This window comes from Carcharhinus amblyrhynchos, chromosome 34 (genome assembly GCF_965287045.1).
Source record: "Carcharhinus amblyrhynchos chromosome 34, sCarAmb.v2.hapA, whole genome shotgun sequence".
Lineage (NCBI taxonomy): Eukaryota > Metazoa > Chordata > Chondrichthyes > Carcharhiniformes > Carcharhinidae > Carcharhinus > Carcharhinus amblyrhynchos.
This window is the reverse complement of record NC_137357.1, coordinates 2,878,337-2,893,678: the sequence shown is the minus strand read 5'-3', so window position 1 is coordinate 2,893,678 and position 15,342 is coordinate 2,878,337. Positions and strand designations below refer to the sequence as shown.

Here is a 15,342-nt window from a genome sequence, read left to right as displayed (position 1 = left end):
GCAGGAGCCCAGACCAAGCTGTGATATAACCAGAAACATTGCTTTCTTTGGTACATCTGTAAAAATTGGTGAGAGTTGTAGTGGACATGCCAAATTTCCTTAGTCTTATGAGAAAGTAGACACGTTGGTGGGGCTTTCTTAACAATAGTGTCGGCGCTGCCACTGTTGCCCCGTATCTTAATTTCCACCAAGCTCCGTTCCTCTACCAGACACTGTACCCACTGCCCTAAAACCATCTCCGTGTCAATTTAACAAGCCTTGCTTTGGAAATTCTCGTCCTCGGTCTCATCCCTCGTCTGTTCACCAGCCTCTCACACCTCAGCGCACCTCCAATTCCAGCCTCTCGAGCATCCCCTCGGTTTTACCCACTCCACCATTGCTGCCTGCTCCTTTAGTCGCCACAGTACAGGAAGGATGTGATTGTGCTGGAGAGGGGGTGCGGAGGAGATTCACCAGCCTGGGACGGAGCGTTCCAGCTCTCCAGAGAGGCTGGTCAGGCTGGGCTTGTTCTCCTCGGAGCAGAGAAGGCTGAGGGGGGACCCGATCGAGGGGTACAGAATGATGAGGGATCGGAAGGAACTTTTCCCCCTTGGTAGAGGGGGCAGAAACCGGGGGGGGGGGGGGGGCAGGGATTTAAGGGAAGGGGCAGGAGATTGAGAGGGGATTTGAGGGAAAACTTTCCCACCCAGAGGGTGGGGGGAATCTGATGTCTGTAAGGGGAGGTTCGAGGTGGGAACAATCACAACATTTAGATAAGCACTTGGTTACGGACGGTGTGCTGGGAGATGGGTTTTGAATGTATAGGTGCTTGATAGCTGGTACAGATGGGCTGAAGGGCCTCTCTCTGTCTGTGCTGTGGAGGGTCAGTGGATTTTCCGATCTGGCACAGCCTGACACAGACCGCTCCAATCCCGGGGAACAGCGGACCGGACTGAGCCCAGCGCCAGTTTGCGATTCTCCTGGTCACCCGTTGTCATGGCGCCCAGAAACAGCGTGAAGCCAATTTGTGTACTTAAAGCAACATTCGAGCTTGCACAGCCTGTTCGTGTTCCAGCGCACGGGATCCTCCGGTCAATTAATATGGTGCAGGAACGGTGAGAATCACGACTTGTCTCCACCAGCATAGATCTGGCGTGATGGTCACACCGGGTTGTGGGAGTGGGGAGGCGCATGGAGGCCATTTTGTGTCAGCCACTTTGTGATGGCCATTTTGTGTCGGCCATTTTGTGTCAGTCAGTTTGTGTCAGTCAATTTGTGTCGGCCATTTTGTGTCGGCCATTTTGTGTTGGTCGTTTTGAATGCACAAAATAAAGTCATTATTAATTTTGCCCACCAGGCACTCCAACAGTGGCCACCAGGCACCCAAGCAGTGCCAGCTGAGCACTGTCAATGTGCAAGCCAGGCATCACCAGTGTGCCAGGGGCAGAAGTGAGGGGTTAGGGCTTGAGTGGGGGCCATGGTGGAGGGGGGTGGGAGGTGAAGTCATGTCATGGTACACCATGAAGATGATGATGATGGCAGGCAACTGGGGGTTCATGATTTGGCTGGGGAGTCAGGCTGGGGAACCCATTGAGGGGCCAGTAACCCGTGTCAGGGAGTGGGGGGTGCTGGGGGAACATGCCGCTGATGCAGTTGGTGGGGAGAGACCATGCAAAGATCCCTGGAGCTCGGGTGGGAACTTCTGGCCTTGGGGGCGAGTGCGAGCAGAAAACCCTTCCCTCGGTTAACTTTGGGAAAATTCCGCTGTATGACTCTGAGTATCCATTCTTAGCCAGTCTCTCACGTGGCTAGTTTCTTATGTGAGCTTTGACCCCTGCTGCAAAAAACACTGTCAATGACTTACTTTTGTGCGTTCAAAATGGCCAACTCAAAATGGCTGACACAAAATGGCTGACACAAAATGGCCGACACAAAATGACAACACAAAATGGCAGCCACAGAACGGCAGACACAAAATGGCTGACACAAAATGACCGACACAAAATGGCTGACACAAAATGACAACACAAAATGGCTGAAAAAAATGGCCGACACAAAATGGACGACACAAATTGATAACACAAAATGGCCAACACGAGGGTGAGGCCCATTTGTGAAAATATTCTGATATACAACGATATATTCCAGCCCCACAAATGCAAAGCCGTTGGATAATCCTGATATTTTGACTTTTTTCTTTCACTTATAGCTCGACCTGGATTGTGGGCCTTCCCGCGGGAGTCGGTGGAGATTTTGGACATTAGCACCATGGACATCTCTCTCGCCGTGTCCTGTTGAGGTGTTGCTGGTCGGAAACCTGCCCTATCCCTCCTCATGAGGCGGTTAGTTGTCGGAGGGGTGACTGTTCTCCTCGGGGTACTTCTGTATGTACCGAATGCCCAGTCCACAGGCCCCGCGCTCTCAAACCCGCGATGTCGACTGGACCCGCCAACTCCGAGGAAACACCTCCAATTCAACTTGGACGCTAATGCCACACGCAAGGTTTGTCTCTTGTGACCCGACCACCAAGCACTTTAGTCGACACCTAACGTGGACCAATCTCAAAGATTTGTGCGATCACATGACCAGAGATGCCATCTTGCAAAGGAGGTGTTTGCTTAAACCCAGGGCACCCCCCCCAATAGGGCCTTGAGGGATCTCTCGATCACCAATTCGAAGAAGAGGGTAGATTCCCCCCTCCCTACCCACCCCCTCCCAGTGCATAGGCCAATATTAATTCCTCAATTGGAGGGACAAAGGAAAAGGAGGAAGCCTTTCAGCCCATCGAGCCTGCTCTACTATCCAATTCAACTCGAACCGTAGAAATCCTACAATGCAGAAGGAGGCCATTCGGCCCATCGAGAGTACACCGACTCCTTGACAACCATTCCCACCTCTGCCCCATTCCTGTAATCCCATGCATTTAGTTTGCCAATCCACCTAACCTACACATCTTTGGACACTAAGGGACAATTTAGCATGGCCAATCCACCTAACCTACACATCTTTGGACACTAAGGGACAATTTAGCATGGCCAATACACCTAACCTACACATCTTTGGACACTAAGGGACAATTTAGCATGGCCAATCCACCTAACCTACACATCTTTGGACACTAAGGGGCAATTTAACATGGCCAATCCACCTAACCTGCACATCTTTGGACACTAAGGGACAATTTAGCATGGCCAATCCACCTAACCTGCACATCTTTGGACACTAAGGGACAATTTAGCATGGCCAATCCACCTAACCTGCACATCTTTGGACACTAAGGGACAATTTAGCATGGCCAATACACCTAACCTACACATCTTTGGACACTAAGGAGCAATTTAGCATGGCCAATCCACCTAACCTACACATCTTTGGACACTAAGGGGCAATTTAACATGGCCAATCCACCTAACCTGCACATCTTTGGACACTAAGGGGCAATTTAACATGGCCAATCCACCTAACCTGCACATCTTTGGACACTAAGGGGCAATTTAGCATGGCCAATCCACCTAACCTGCACATCTTTGGACACTAAGGGACAATTTAGCATGGCCAATCCACCTAACCTGCACATCTTTGGACACTAAGGGACAATTTAGCATGGCCAATACACCTAACCTACACATCTTTGGACACTAAGGAGCAATTTAGCATGGCCAATCCACCTAACCTACACATCTTTGGACACTAAGGAGCAATTTAGCATGGCCAATCCACCTAACCTACACATCTTTGGACACTAAGGGGCAATTTAACATGGCCAATCCACCTAACCTGCACATCTTTGGACACTAAGGGACAATTTAGCATGGCCAATCCACCTAACCTGCACATCTTTGGACACTAAGGGACAATTTAGCATGGCCAATCCACCTAACCTGCACATCTTTGGACACTAAGGGACAATTTAGCATGGCCAATACACCTAACCTACACATCTTTGGACACTAAGGAGCAATTTAGCATGGCCAATCCACCTAACCTACACATCTTTGGACACTAAGGGGCAATTTAACATGGCCAATCCACCTAACCTGCACATCTTTGGACACTAAGGGGCAATTTAACATGGCCAATCCACCTAACCTGCACATCTTTGGACACTAAGGGACAATTTAGCATGGCCAATCCACCTAACCTGCACATCTTTGGACACTAAGGGACAATTTAGCATGGCCAATCCACCTAACCTGCACATCTTTGGACACTAAGGGACAATTTAGCATGGCCAATACACCTAACCTACACATCTTTGGACACTAAGGAGCAATTTAGCATGGCCAATCCACCTAACCTACACATCTTTGGACACTAAGGGGCAATTTAGCATGGCCAATCCACCTAACCTACACATCTTTGGACACTAAGGGGCAATTTAACATGGCCAATCCACCTAACCTGCACATCTTTGGACACTAAGGGACAATTTAGCATGGCCAATCCACCTAACCTGCACATCTTTGGACACTAAGGGACAATTTAGCATGGCCAATACACCTAACCTACACATCTTTGAATGGGATGTGTAGGTTAGGTGGATCAGCCGTGCTAAGTTGCCCCTTAGTGGCCAAAAATGTGTAGGTTAGGGGGATTAACGGAGTAAGTGCATGGAGTCGGATAATTTGGAAGGTGGAAAATAGTACAGGAAAATGGGAAGTTGGGCACTTTGGTGGGAAGAATAAGAAAGCTGAATATTATTTAAATGGAGAGAGGCTGCAGAAAGTTGCAACTCCGAGGGATTTAGGGGTCCCCGTGTATCAACCACAAAAAGTCAGCAGATAATAGGGAATGCCGATGGAATGTTGGTCTTTATTTCAAAGGGAATGGAGTTTAAAAATAGGGAAGTCTTGCTAAAACTATACAAGGCACTGGTTCAACCAGACCTGGAATACTGTGAACAGTTTAGGTTCCTTTATCTAAGGAAAGATATCTCGGCACTGGAGGCAGTCCAGGGAAGGTTCACCAGGCCGATCCCGGGGAGGGAGGGATTTTCTGATGAGGGATTTTCTTTTGATGGTATGAGGCAGGACCTTTCAAAGTTCAGTTTGGGGGAGCCTGTGGGAGGGCAAAGGGATGCCTGGGAAGTGGGAGGCTTTCAAAAGTGCGTTAACCAGGGTTCAGGGTGAACACATTCCCCTTCCAGTGAAGGGCAAGGCTGGGAGAAGTGGGGAATTGTGGATGAGCCGGGATATTGAGGCCCTGGTCAAGAAGAAGAAGGAGGGATATGACTTGCAGAGGCAGCTGGGATCAGTCCCAATTGCCCGCGTTTGGCCCATATCCCTCTATACCCATCCTACCCATGTAAATGCTTTTTAAAAGACAAAATTGTACCCGTCTCTACTACTGCCTCTGGCAGCTTGTTCCAGACACTCACCACCCTCTGTGGGAAAAAAATACCCCTCTGGACACTTCTGTATCTCTCCCCTCTCACCTTAAACCTCTGCCCTCTAGTTTTAGACTCCCCTACCTTTGGGAAAAGATATTGACTATCTCACTGATCTGTGCCCCTCATTATTTTATTGACCTCGAGAGAACCATAGAACATTACAGCACAGAAACAGGCCTTCTTGTCTGTGCTGAACCATTTTTCTGCCTAGTCCCACTGACCTGGACTATATCCCTCCACACCCCTCTCATCCATGTACCCATCCAAGTTTCTCTTAAATGATAAAAGTGACCCCGCATTTACCACTTTATCCGGCAGCTCATTCCACACTCTCTGTGTGAAGAATCCCCCCCCCACTAATATTCCCTTTAAACTTTTCTCCTTTTACCCTTACCCTCTGGTTTTTTTCTCCCCGAGCCTCAGTGGAAAAAGCCTGCTTGCGTTCACTCTATCTATACCCATCTCACCTTATGCACCTCTATCAAATCTCCCTTCATTCTCCTACGCTCCAAGTCCTAACCTATTTAATCTCTCTCTGTAACTCAGCTTCTCAAGCCCAGGCAACATCCTCGTGAACCTTCTCTGCACTCTTTCAACCTTATTTACATCCTTCCTGTAACGAGGTGACCAAAACCGTACACAATACTCTAAATTCGGCCTCACCAATACCTTATACAACCTTAACACTCCAACTTTCATACTTGATACTCTGATTTATAAAGGCCAATGTACCAAAAGCACTCTTTACAACCCTATCCACCTGTGACACCACTTTTCGGGAATTCTGTACCTGTACTCCCAGATCCCTCTGCAGTCTTCAGAGTGTCTGTGTGGAGTCTGCACATTCTCCCCGTGTCTGTGTGGGTTTCCTCCGGGTGCTCCGGTTTCCTCCCACAGATGTGCGGGTTAGGTTGATTGGCCGTGCTAAGAAATTGCCCCTTAGTGTCCAGGGATGTGTAGGTTAGAGGGATTAGTGGGTATGATATATAGGGATATGGGGGTAGGACCTGGGTGGGATTGTGTTCGGTGCAGACTCGATGGGCCGAAGGGTCTCTTTCTGCACTGGAGGGTTCTATGATTCTATGCTGGTTAGGTGCTAAATTCTTCCTGAACAGCGACTAGGGGATTTTCATAGTAACTTCATTGCAGCGTTAATGTAAGCGAGGCTAATATGTGAACTTTACTGTTACCTTACACTTCCCGTCTGTGACAGGTCCCACAGGCCATCATTATCGGGGTACGGAAAGGGGGGACTCGGGCCCTCTTGGAGATGCTGAACCTTCACCCCGGTGTCGTGGTGGCGAAATCCGAGGTCCATTTCTTCGACTGGGATGCCAACTATGCCAAGGGCCTGGACTGGTACCGCCGGCAGATGCCGAGGTCGCTCCCTGGCCAGGTGACAGTGGAGAAAACCCCGGGGTATTTCACCTCTGCCCAGGCACCCCGGAGGATCCACAGGATGGACAGTTCCACGCACCTCCTGCTGATAGTCCGGGACCCCGCCGAGCGAGTGATCTCCGACTACACCCAGGTGCTCTACAACCGGAAGGAGCGACACAAGGCCTACAGGCCCGTGGAGGAGTTCCTGGTGCGGGAGGGAGAATTGAACAGGCGGTACAAAGCCATCCAGAGGAGCCTCTACGACGTCCACGTTGCAAACTGGCTGGAGGTGTTCCCGCTGCAGCAGATCCACGTTGTGGACGGAGACCTACTGATAGCCGATCCGTTCCCGGAGCTGCGGCGGGTGGAGAACTTCCTCCGGCTCCCCCCTCGCATCCGGCCCACCAATTTCTACTTCAACCGGACCAAGGGCTTCTACTGCCTGAGGAGTGGGGGCCTCCGACGCTGCCTGGACCCCTCCAAGGGGAGGCCCCACCCGCCCGTCGACCGGGCGGCGCTGGCCCAACTCTGCCGCTACCTCCGGCCGCACAACGCCAACTTCTTCCGGATGGTGGGCCGGACGTTCCGCTGGTGCGGGGGGTCAGAGGGCAGCGCCTTCGGTGACGGGGGTGGGGAGGGAGGGGGGAGACACTATCCGTCCTCATCGCCAGTTTTCTGACACGACACAGACAAGAAGGTCAATCGGGAGGGACAACTGAAGGCGGCCATTTTGCTGCATTGCTGCGGCGCCGGAGGGGAGTAGTTTTCCACTTTGACGGACCCACTTAAAAGTCCATTGATGCCGGATGGGAATGGGCACAACTGGGAAATCCTCCCCCCCCACCCCCAATTTGAAGCAATTTTAAAGGGATACCCCATGTGTTTATTGTATACGTGGCAACTTTTAGTCCAGATTCTTTGGGGTGGAGGGGGTGGGGAGGGGGATTTTCCATTTGGGAGTGTCTACGGCGAGGCAGTCAGATCTTGTAACAGGCCCGCTCACCCCCATTTTGTTTGTTCCCATTCCTTTGCAGGGGTGGGCCGGCATTCCTGACCCCCTCCCGCCCTCAAGAGGGCAGTGCTGAGCCAGCTCCTCGGACCGCCCTCTCGAAGAGGCGGTGGGGGGGGGGGGGGGGGTGAGAAATGCCAGGCTCAGCCAGTGAGGCCTACACCCGTACAAAGGACAAAGAACAGTAGAGCACAGGAACAGGCCCTTCGGCCCCCATCACTTTCTCCTATCAAAGAACTAAAGCAGCACGGGAAACAGGCCCTTCGGCCCAACGAGCCCGCACTGCCATTTTAACATTACCAGTCCTATCCGTACCAAACTCCTGTATCCCTCTCTTCCCCACCTGTTCATGTGTCTATCCAGATAAGTCTTAAACCCATCTGCCTCAACCCCCTCACTCGGCAGTGCATTCCAGCACCATCCCCCCCAACAACACTCTGCGTAACCCCCCCCCCCCCCGCACTTTCCCCACCTTATGTTGAATTTGTGCCCCCTTGTCATTGTCATTTCTGAGAAAAAGCTTCCAACTGTTCACCCTATCTACACCCCTCATCATTTTATAAACTTCTGTCAGGTCACCCCCTCAGCCTCCGTCTTTCCAGGGAGAACAATCCCCGTTTATTCAATCTCTCCTCATAGCTAATACCCCCCAGACCAGGCAACTCCACCCCCCGCCTTCCCTACCCCCCCCCCAATGAAAGTGCTGTCTGTCTAATTTTACAAAGGGGGTGATCCCTTGTCAGAGGAAGGCGTTGCATCTGACTGTATTTATGATCCTTTCACAGTATTCCCACATTTTCACCCTCCTGAGTTCTATAGAATGTTGGTTAGGCCACTTTTGGAATAACCTACACATCTTGGGACACTAAGGGGCAATTTAGCATGGCCAATCCACCTAACCTGCACATCTTTGGACACTAAGGGGCAATTTAGCATGGCCAATCCACCTAACCTACACATCTTTGGACACTAAGGGGCAATTTAGCATGGCCAATCCACCTAACCTGCACATCTTTGGACACTAAGGGACAATTTAGCATGGCCAATCCACCTAACCTGCACATCTTTGGACACTAAGGGGCAATTTAGCATGGCCAATCCACCTAACCTGCACATCTTTGGACACTAAGGGACAATTTAGCATGGCCAATCCACCTAACCTGCACATCTTTGGACACTAAGGGACAATTTAGCATGGCCAATCCACCTAACCTACACATATTTGGACACTAAGGGACAATTTAGCATGGCCAACCCACCTAACCTGCACATCTTTGGACACTAAGGAGCAATTTAGCATGGCCAATCCACCTAACCTACACATCTTTGGACACTAAGGGACAATTTAGCATGGCCAATGCACCTAACCTACACATATTTGGACACTAAGGGACAATTTAACATGGCCAATCCACCTAACCTGCACATCTTTGGACACTAAGGGGCAATTTAGCATGGCCAATCCACCTAACCTGCACATCTTTGGACACTAAGGGGCAATTTAGCATGGCCAATCCACCTAACCCGCATTTCTTTGGAGAGTGGGTGGAAAGCAGAGCATCTGGAGGAAACTCGCGCAGAGACGGGAAGAACGTGCAAACTCCACGCAGACAGATTTACTTCCCCCCCACCCCCCCCCACCCCCCCCCCATTTCCATTCGGAGTTAGCCGGATGTGGTGAACTGAAGTTCCTCCTCTGAAAAGTGTGAGGTGGTGCACTTTGGAAGGAGTAATTTGGCAAGGAAATATTGTGTGAAAGGTCTGACACTGGGGGAGTCCTGTGGAACAGAGGGACTTTGGTGTGTTGGTTTACAGACCTCTGAAGGTGGAAAGGACAGGTTAGTAGGGCGGTGAAACATGGGACACTTGTCTTTATCAATCGGGGTATAGATTACAAAAGCAGAGAGATTGTGTTGGAGTTGTGTAGAACTGTGGTGAGACCATAGCTGGAGTACTGTGTGCAGTTCTGGTCACCACATTATAGGAAGGATGTAATTACACTGGAGGGGGTGCAGAGGACAGTCACCAGGATGCTGCCTGGGATGGAGCATTCCAGTTATGAAGAGAGGTTGGATAGGCTTGGGTTGTTTTCGTTGGAGCAGAGAAGGCTGAGGGGTGACCTGATTACAAGAGGGACATGGACAGAGTGGATAGGGAGCAGCTGTTCCCCTTAGTTGGAGGGTCAGTCACGAGGGGACAGAGGTTTAAGGTGAGGGGTGGGAGGTTTAGGGAGGGATTTGAGGATGTTTTTTACCCAGAGGGTGGTGAGGGTCTGGAATGCGCTGCCTGGGAGGGTGGGGGAGGCCTCACATCCTTTAAAAAGTACCTGAATGAGCACTAGGCACATCGTAACACTCAGGACAACGGGTCCAGTGCTGGCAAGTGGGGTTAGGAGGGAGTTCAGGTGTTTCTCATGTGTCGGTGTGGACCTGATGGCCCGAAGGGCCTCTCCTGTGCTGTATCAATCTGTGACTCTCTTCTGAGTGGCCAGTCGAACCAGTTTCCCAAAGGAGCTACCACAGAAATGGGGCGATGGCCAAGTGGTATTATCGCTAATCCAGAAACTCAGCTGATGTTCTGGGGACCCGGGTTCGAATCCCACCACGGCAGAGGGTGGAATTTGAGTTCAATAAAAAAAATTAAGAATCTACTGATGAAACCGTTGTCGGGGAAAAAACCCATCTGGCTCCCTTTAGGGAAGGAAATCTGCTGTTCTTACCCCGGTCTGGCCTACATGTGACTCCAGAGTCTCAGCTGCCCTCGGGCAACTAGGGATGGGCAATAAATACTAGAATTAATTTTAAAAAAAGCAGATGGGGGGTGGTTAAATTTCAATCCCTCTTGATTGTTGGCCTTGCCCCAACACTGCCCAATACCCGGTGGGCACTGCCGGGGCAGCCCCCCCCCCCCCCCCCCCGCCATCCTCTGCCCCCTGACCTCCTGAGTTGGGTTGGGGGGTCCTCAACAGCCTTCTGTTCTACGTGTGAATGTCGGATCTCCATTGATGGGGGAAACCTATGTGACCCTCACCCGAACCTTATCCAGCAAGGCTACAGAGATAAGTTAGCCCGGATCGTTCCATCCTGAGCCCACCATATCCATTCAAGTTGGGTTTCAAAGGCTGACTTTGGCAGACATCTGGAGCCAGTAGATCGGGCACAGTCCTGATTTCCTGCCTATCGATTGGCAATGGTAAGACCTCATGCCCTCCCCTCCAAACTCCCCAAGTCTTTGGGATATTTAGTTCCTTCCCAACAGGGTTTGGTTTGGATCTTGTGAGAACCTAAAGAATTTATTATTCCTGCTAAGGCACTGATTGAGGATTCTCTATCTGTCATTCTTAAGCATTTTAGTTATTATGTTGACTGAAGCATCTTACCCACTGATCACTGCCAAAAGGGTAGGGAAATTGGCCATGCCGGCTATGATGGTCACCAATATTTTCCTGGTCACCTGTCCTGGTCCCCCCCATGCTGACACTATAGTTAAGAAAGCCCCACCAGCACCTCTACTCTCTCAGAAGACTAAGGAAATTTGGCATGTCCGCTACGACTCTCACCAACTTTTACAGATGCCCCATAGAAAGCATTCGTTCTGGTTGTATCACAGCTTGGTCTGGGCTCCTGCTCTGACCAACACCACAAGGAACTACAAAGGTTGTGAACATAGCCCAGTCAAACCAGCCTCCCATCCATTGACTCCGTCTACACTTCCCACTGCCTCGGGAAAAGCAGTCAGCACAATCAAGGACTCCACACACCCCGGACATTCTCTCTTCCACATTCTTCCGTTGGGAAAAAGATACAAACGTCTGAGGTCACCAACTCAAGAACAGCTTCTTCCCTGCTGCCATCAGACTTCTGAATGGACCTATCTCGCATTAAGTTGATCTTTCTCTACACCCTAGCTATGACTGTAACACTACATTCTGCACTCTCTCCTTTTCTTCTCTATGAACGGTATGCTTTGTCTGTACACCATGCAAGAAATAATACTTTTCACTGCATCCCAGTACATGTGACAATAAAAAACAAAATCAAATATTAAGTTGATCTTTCTCTACACCCTCGCTGTGACTGTAACACTACATTATGCATTCTTTCCTTTCTTCTCTATGAACGGTATGCATTGCCTGCATAGCGCAAGAAACAATACTTTTCACTGTATCCCAATACATGTGACAATAATAAATCAAACAATACTTTTCACTGTATCCCAATACACGTGACAATAATAAATCAAACAATACTTTTCACTGTGTCCCAGTACATGTGACAATAATAAATCAAATCAAATTACATTTCAAAATTAGATTTTATTTGAAAATGAGAATATAGAATGGATTCATTGGTGAATTGTTATTATTTCCACCTCATCAGGCAGAATTACCAGAAGTATCTGTATTAAACGACAAATACATTATTTTTTCCCTGTAGAATTCCCTTGTGCAGTTTCTAGCTGCCTGACTCCCAACAGGACAGGGAGGAGAGGCTGCTATAGGGTGGTAAATTCTGCCATCTGGTGGAAGCACCAAGGACTGCACCTAGACAAGAGCTGATCTCATTTATCAGGCTGGCTCCTGCATATTTCAACTCCATATCTGGAGGTTTGCATCATCAAGTCTACGAGGAACGGGATTTGCCCCGACACCAGAATTGAAGTCCACCACCAACCCACGTCAAACAAATCAAATCCAACTGGAGCATCACGGTGGCACAGTGGTTAGCACTGCTGCCTCACAGTGCCAGGGACCCGGGTTCAATCCCAGCCTCGGGTCACTGTCTGTCTGAAGTCTACACGTTCCCCCACTGTCACTGCGGGTTTCCTCCAGGTGCTCCAATTTTCGCCTCAATCCAAAGCTGTGCAGGTTAGGTGGATTGGCCATGCTAAATTGTCCCTTAGTGTCCAAAGATGTGTAGGATAGGTGGATTGGCCATGCTAAATTGCCCTTTAGTGTCCGAAGATGTGTAGGATAGGTGGATTGGCCATGCTAAATTGCCCCTTAGTGTCCAAAGATGTGTAGGTTAGGGGGATTGGCCATGCTAAATTGTCCCTTAGTGTCCAAAGATGTGTAGGTTAGGTGGATTGGCCATGCTAAATTGTCCCTTAGTGTCCAAAGATGTGTAGGTTAGGTGGATTGGCCATGCTAAATTGTCCCTTAGTGTCCAAAGATGTGTAGGTTAGGTGGATTGGCCATGCTAAATTGCCCCTTAGTGTCCAAAGATGTGCAGGTTAGTGGATTGGCCGTGCTGAATTGCCCCTGAGTGTCCAAAGATGTGCAGGTTAGGTGGATTGGCCATGCTAAATTGCCCCTTAGTGTCCAAAGATGTGTAGGTTAGGTGGATTGGCCATGCTAAATTGCCCCTTAGTGTCCAAAGATGTGCAGGTTAGGTGGATTGGCCAGGCTAAAATTGCCCGTTGGTGTCCTGGGATGTGTAGATTAGAGGGATTAGTGGGTAAATGTGTGGGGATAGGGCTTGGGTGGGACTGTGGTCGGTGCAGACTCGATAAGCCGAAGGGCCTCTTTCTGCACTGTAGGGTTTTATGTTCTAATAGGTGGCCTGGTGGTATTATCTCAGCTAATACACAGCTAATGTTCTGGGGACCCAGGTTCGAATCCCGCCACAGCGGATAGTGAAATTTGAACTCAAGTAAAAAAATTCTGGAATTAAGAATCTACTGATGATCGTGAAACCTTTATCTGAAAAGCCCATTAAGATTAAAGTTTATTTCTTCGTGTGACAAGTAGGCTTACGTTAACACCGCGATGAGGTTACTGCATAGTCATCACACTCTGCCGCCTGTCCGGGTTACACTGAGGGAAAATTTAGCACCTAACCAGCACGTCTTTCAGACTGTGGGAGGAAACCCGCGCAGACACGGGGAGAACATGCAGACTCCACACAGTCAGTGACCCAAGCCGGGAATCGAACCCGGGTCCCTGGCACTGTGAGGCAGCCGTGTCACTGTGCCAGCCTTAATGTAATGGATGAATTAACATTTAATTATACCTCAAACAGTGGGGAAGGTGGTGGTCTGGTGGTATTATTACTGGATTGTTCATCCAGAAACTCACCTAAGGCTCTGGGGACTGGGGTTTGAATCCCGCCACAGCAGATGGTGGAATTTGAATTCACTTTTAAAAAAAATCTGGAATTAAGAATCTACTGATGACCATGAAACCATTGTCGGAAAAACCCATCTGGTTCTCTTTAAGGAAAGAAATCTGCCGTCCTTACCCAGTCTGGCTTTTGTTCCATTCACAGCAGTTCATTGAATCCCTGCAGTGCAGGAAGAGGCCATTCAGCCCGACCGATAACAATCCTATCCAACACCGTGCATTTACCCCTGCTTATCTCCCTGACAGTAAGGGGAAATTTATCATGGCCAATCCACCTAACCTACACGTCTTTGGGAGGAAACTGAAGCACCCGGAGGAAACCCAGGTAGAAGCGGGGAGAATGTGCAGACTCAGCAGAGATAGTGACTTGAGCTGGGAGTCGAATCTGGGTCCATAGCACTGTGAAGCAGCAGTGCTAACCACTGTGTGACCGCCTTTAGGAAATGGATAACAAATGATGGCCCACTTTACAAAACGTTCAGAATTAATCAATGATTAATTCAAGCAGCAAGCTTTTGATTTGTTCTCAGTGGAGCGATGAAGGTTGGGGGGGTGGAAACGACCTCGGTGTGGATAGTCAGAAGCTTTTTCCCAGGGTGGAAGAAATTTCTCCTCACCTCAGTCCTAAAAGCTTTACCCCTTATCCTCAATCTCTGCGCCCCCCCCCCAACCCTGAGTTCTGGACTCCCTCCATCATGGGGGGGACATAGACCATAGAATCCCTACAATACAGAAACAGGCCTGCGGCCCATCGTGTCTGCACTGACCACAATCCCACCCAAGCCGTACCCCCATATCCCTACACATTTACCCACTAATTCATCTAACCTACACACCCCAAGACACTAAGGGGCAATTTCTTATCATGGCCAATTAACCTAACCCACACATCTTTGGACTGTGGGAGGAAACTGGAGCACCCAAAGGAAACCCATGCAGACACAAGGAGAATGTGCAAACTCCACACAGACAGTGACCCGAGCCAGGAATTGAACCCAGGTCCCTGGAGCTGTGAAGCAGCAGTGCTAACCACTGTGCTACCGTGCCACTCGATGAACATTCTTCATTGGGGTCGATTCCCGGCTCGGGTCACTGTCTGTGTGGAGTTGGCACATTCTCTCCATGTCTGCATGGGTTTCCTCCAGGTGCTCCAGTTTCCTCCCAGTCTGAAAGATGTGCTGGTTAGATGGATTGGCTATGCTAAATTGCCCCACAGTGTCAGTGGAACTAGCTAGCATGGGCTTATGGGGATGGGGCTTGGGTGGGATTGTGGTCACTGCAGACTCGATGGGCTGAACGGCCTCCTTCTGCACTGTAGGATTTTACAATTCCAGAGGTAAATTATACATATCAAGAACCTGAACATTGTGGATCATGGCCTAGACCTATAGTTGTATAAACTGACAGTCCCACCTCCATTATAACTTGGGATAGTCTTCTGAGAACGTAATCCTCAACTGTAGT

At 49.6% G+C, this 15,342-nt stretch overlaps 1 protein-coding gene across 1 annotated transcript; it reads left to right on the top strand.

Moving 5' to 3' along the window:
- The first annotated feature begins 2,313 nt into the window (after positions 1-2,313).
- Positions 2,314-7,427, top strand: LOC145361246 (heparan sulfate glucosamine 3-O-sulfotransferase 1-like). Its single transcript, XM_080216879.1, has 2 exons — positions 2,314-2,481; positions 6,582-7,427. Exons 1-2 carry the CDS (start codon positions 2,314-2,316, stop codon positions 7,425-7,427), a joined length of 1,014 nt encoding a protein of 337 aa, XP_080073005.1.
- The last annotated feature ends 7,915 nt before the right edge of the window (positions 7,428-15,342 follow it).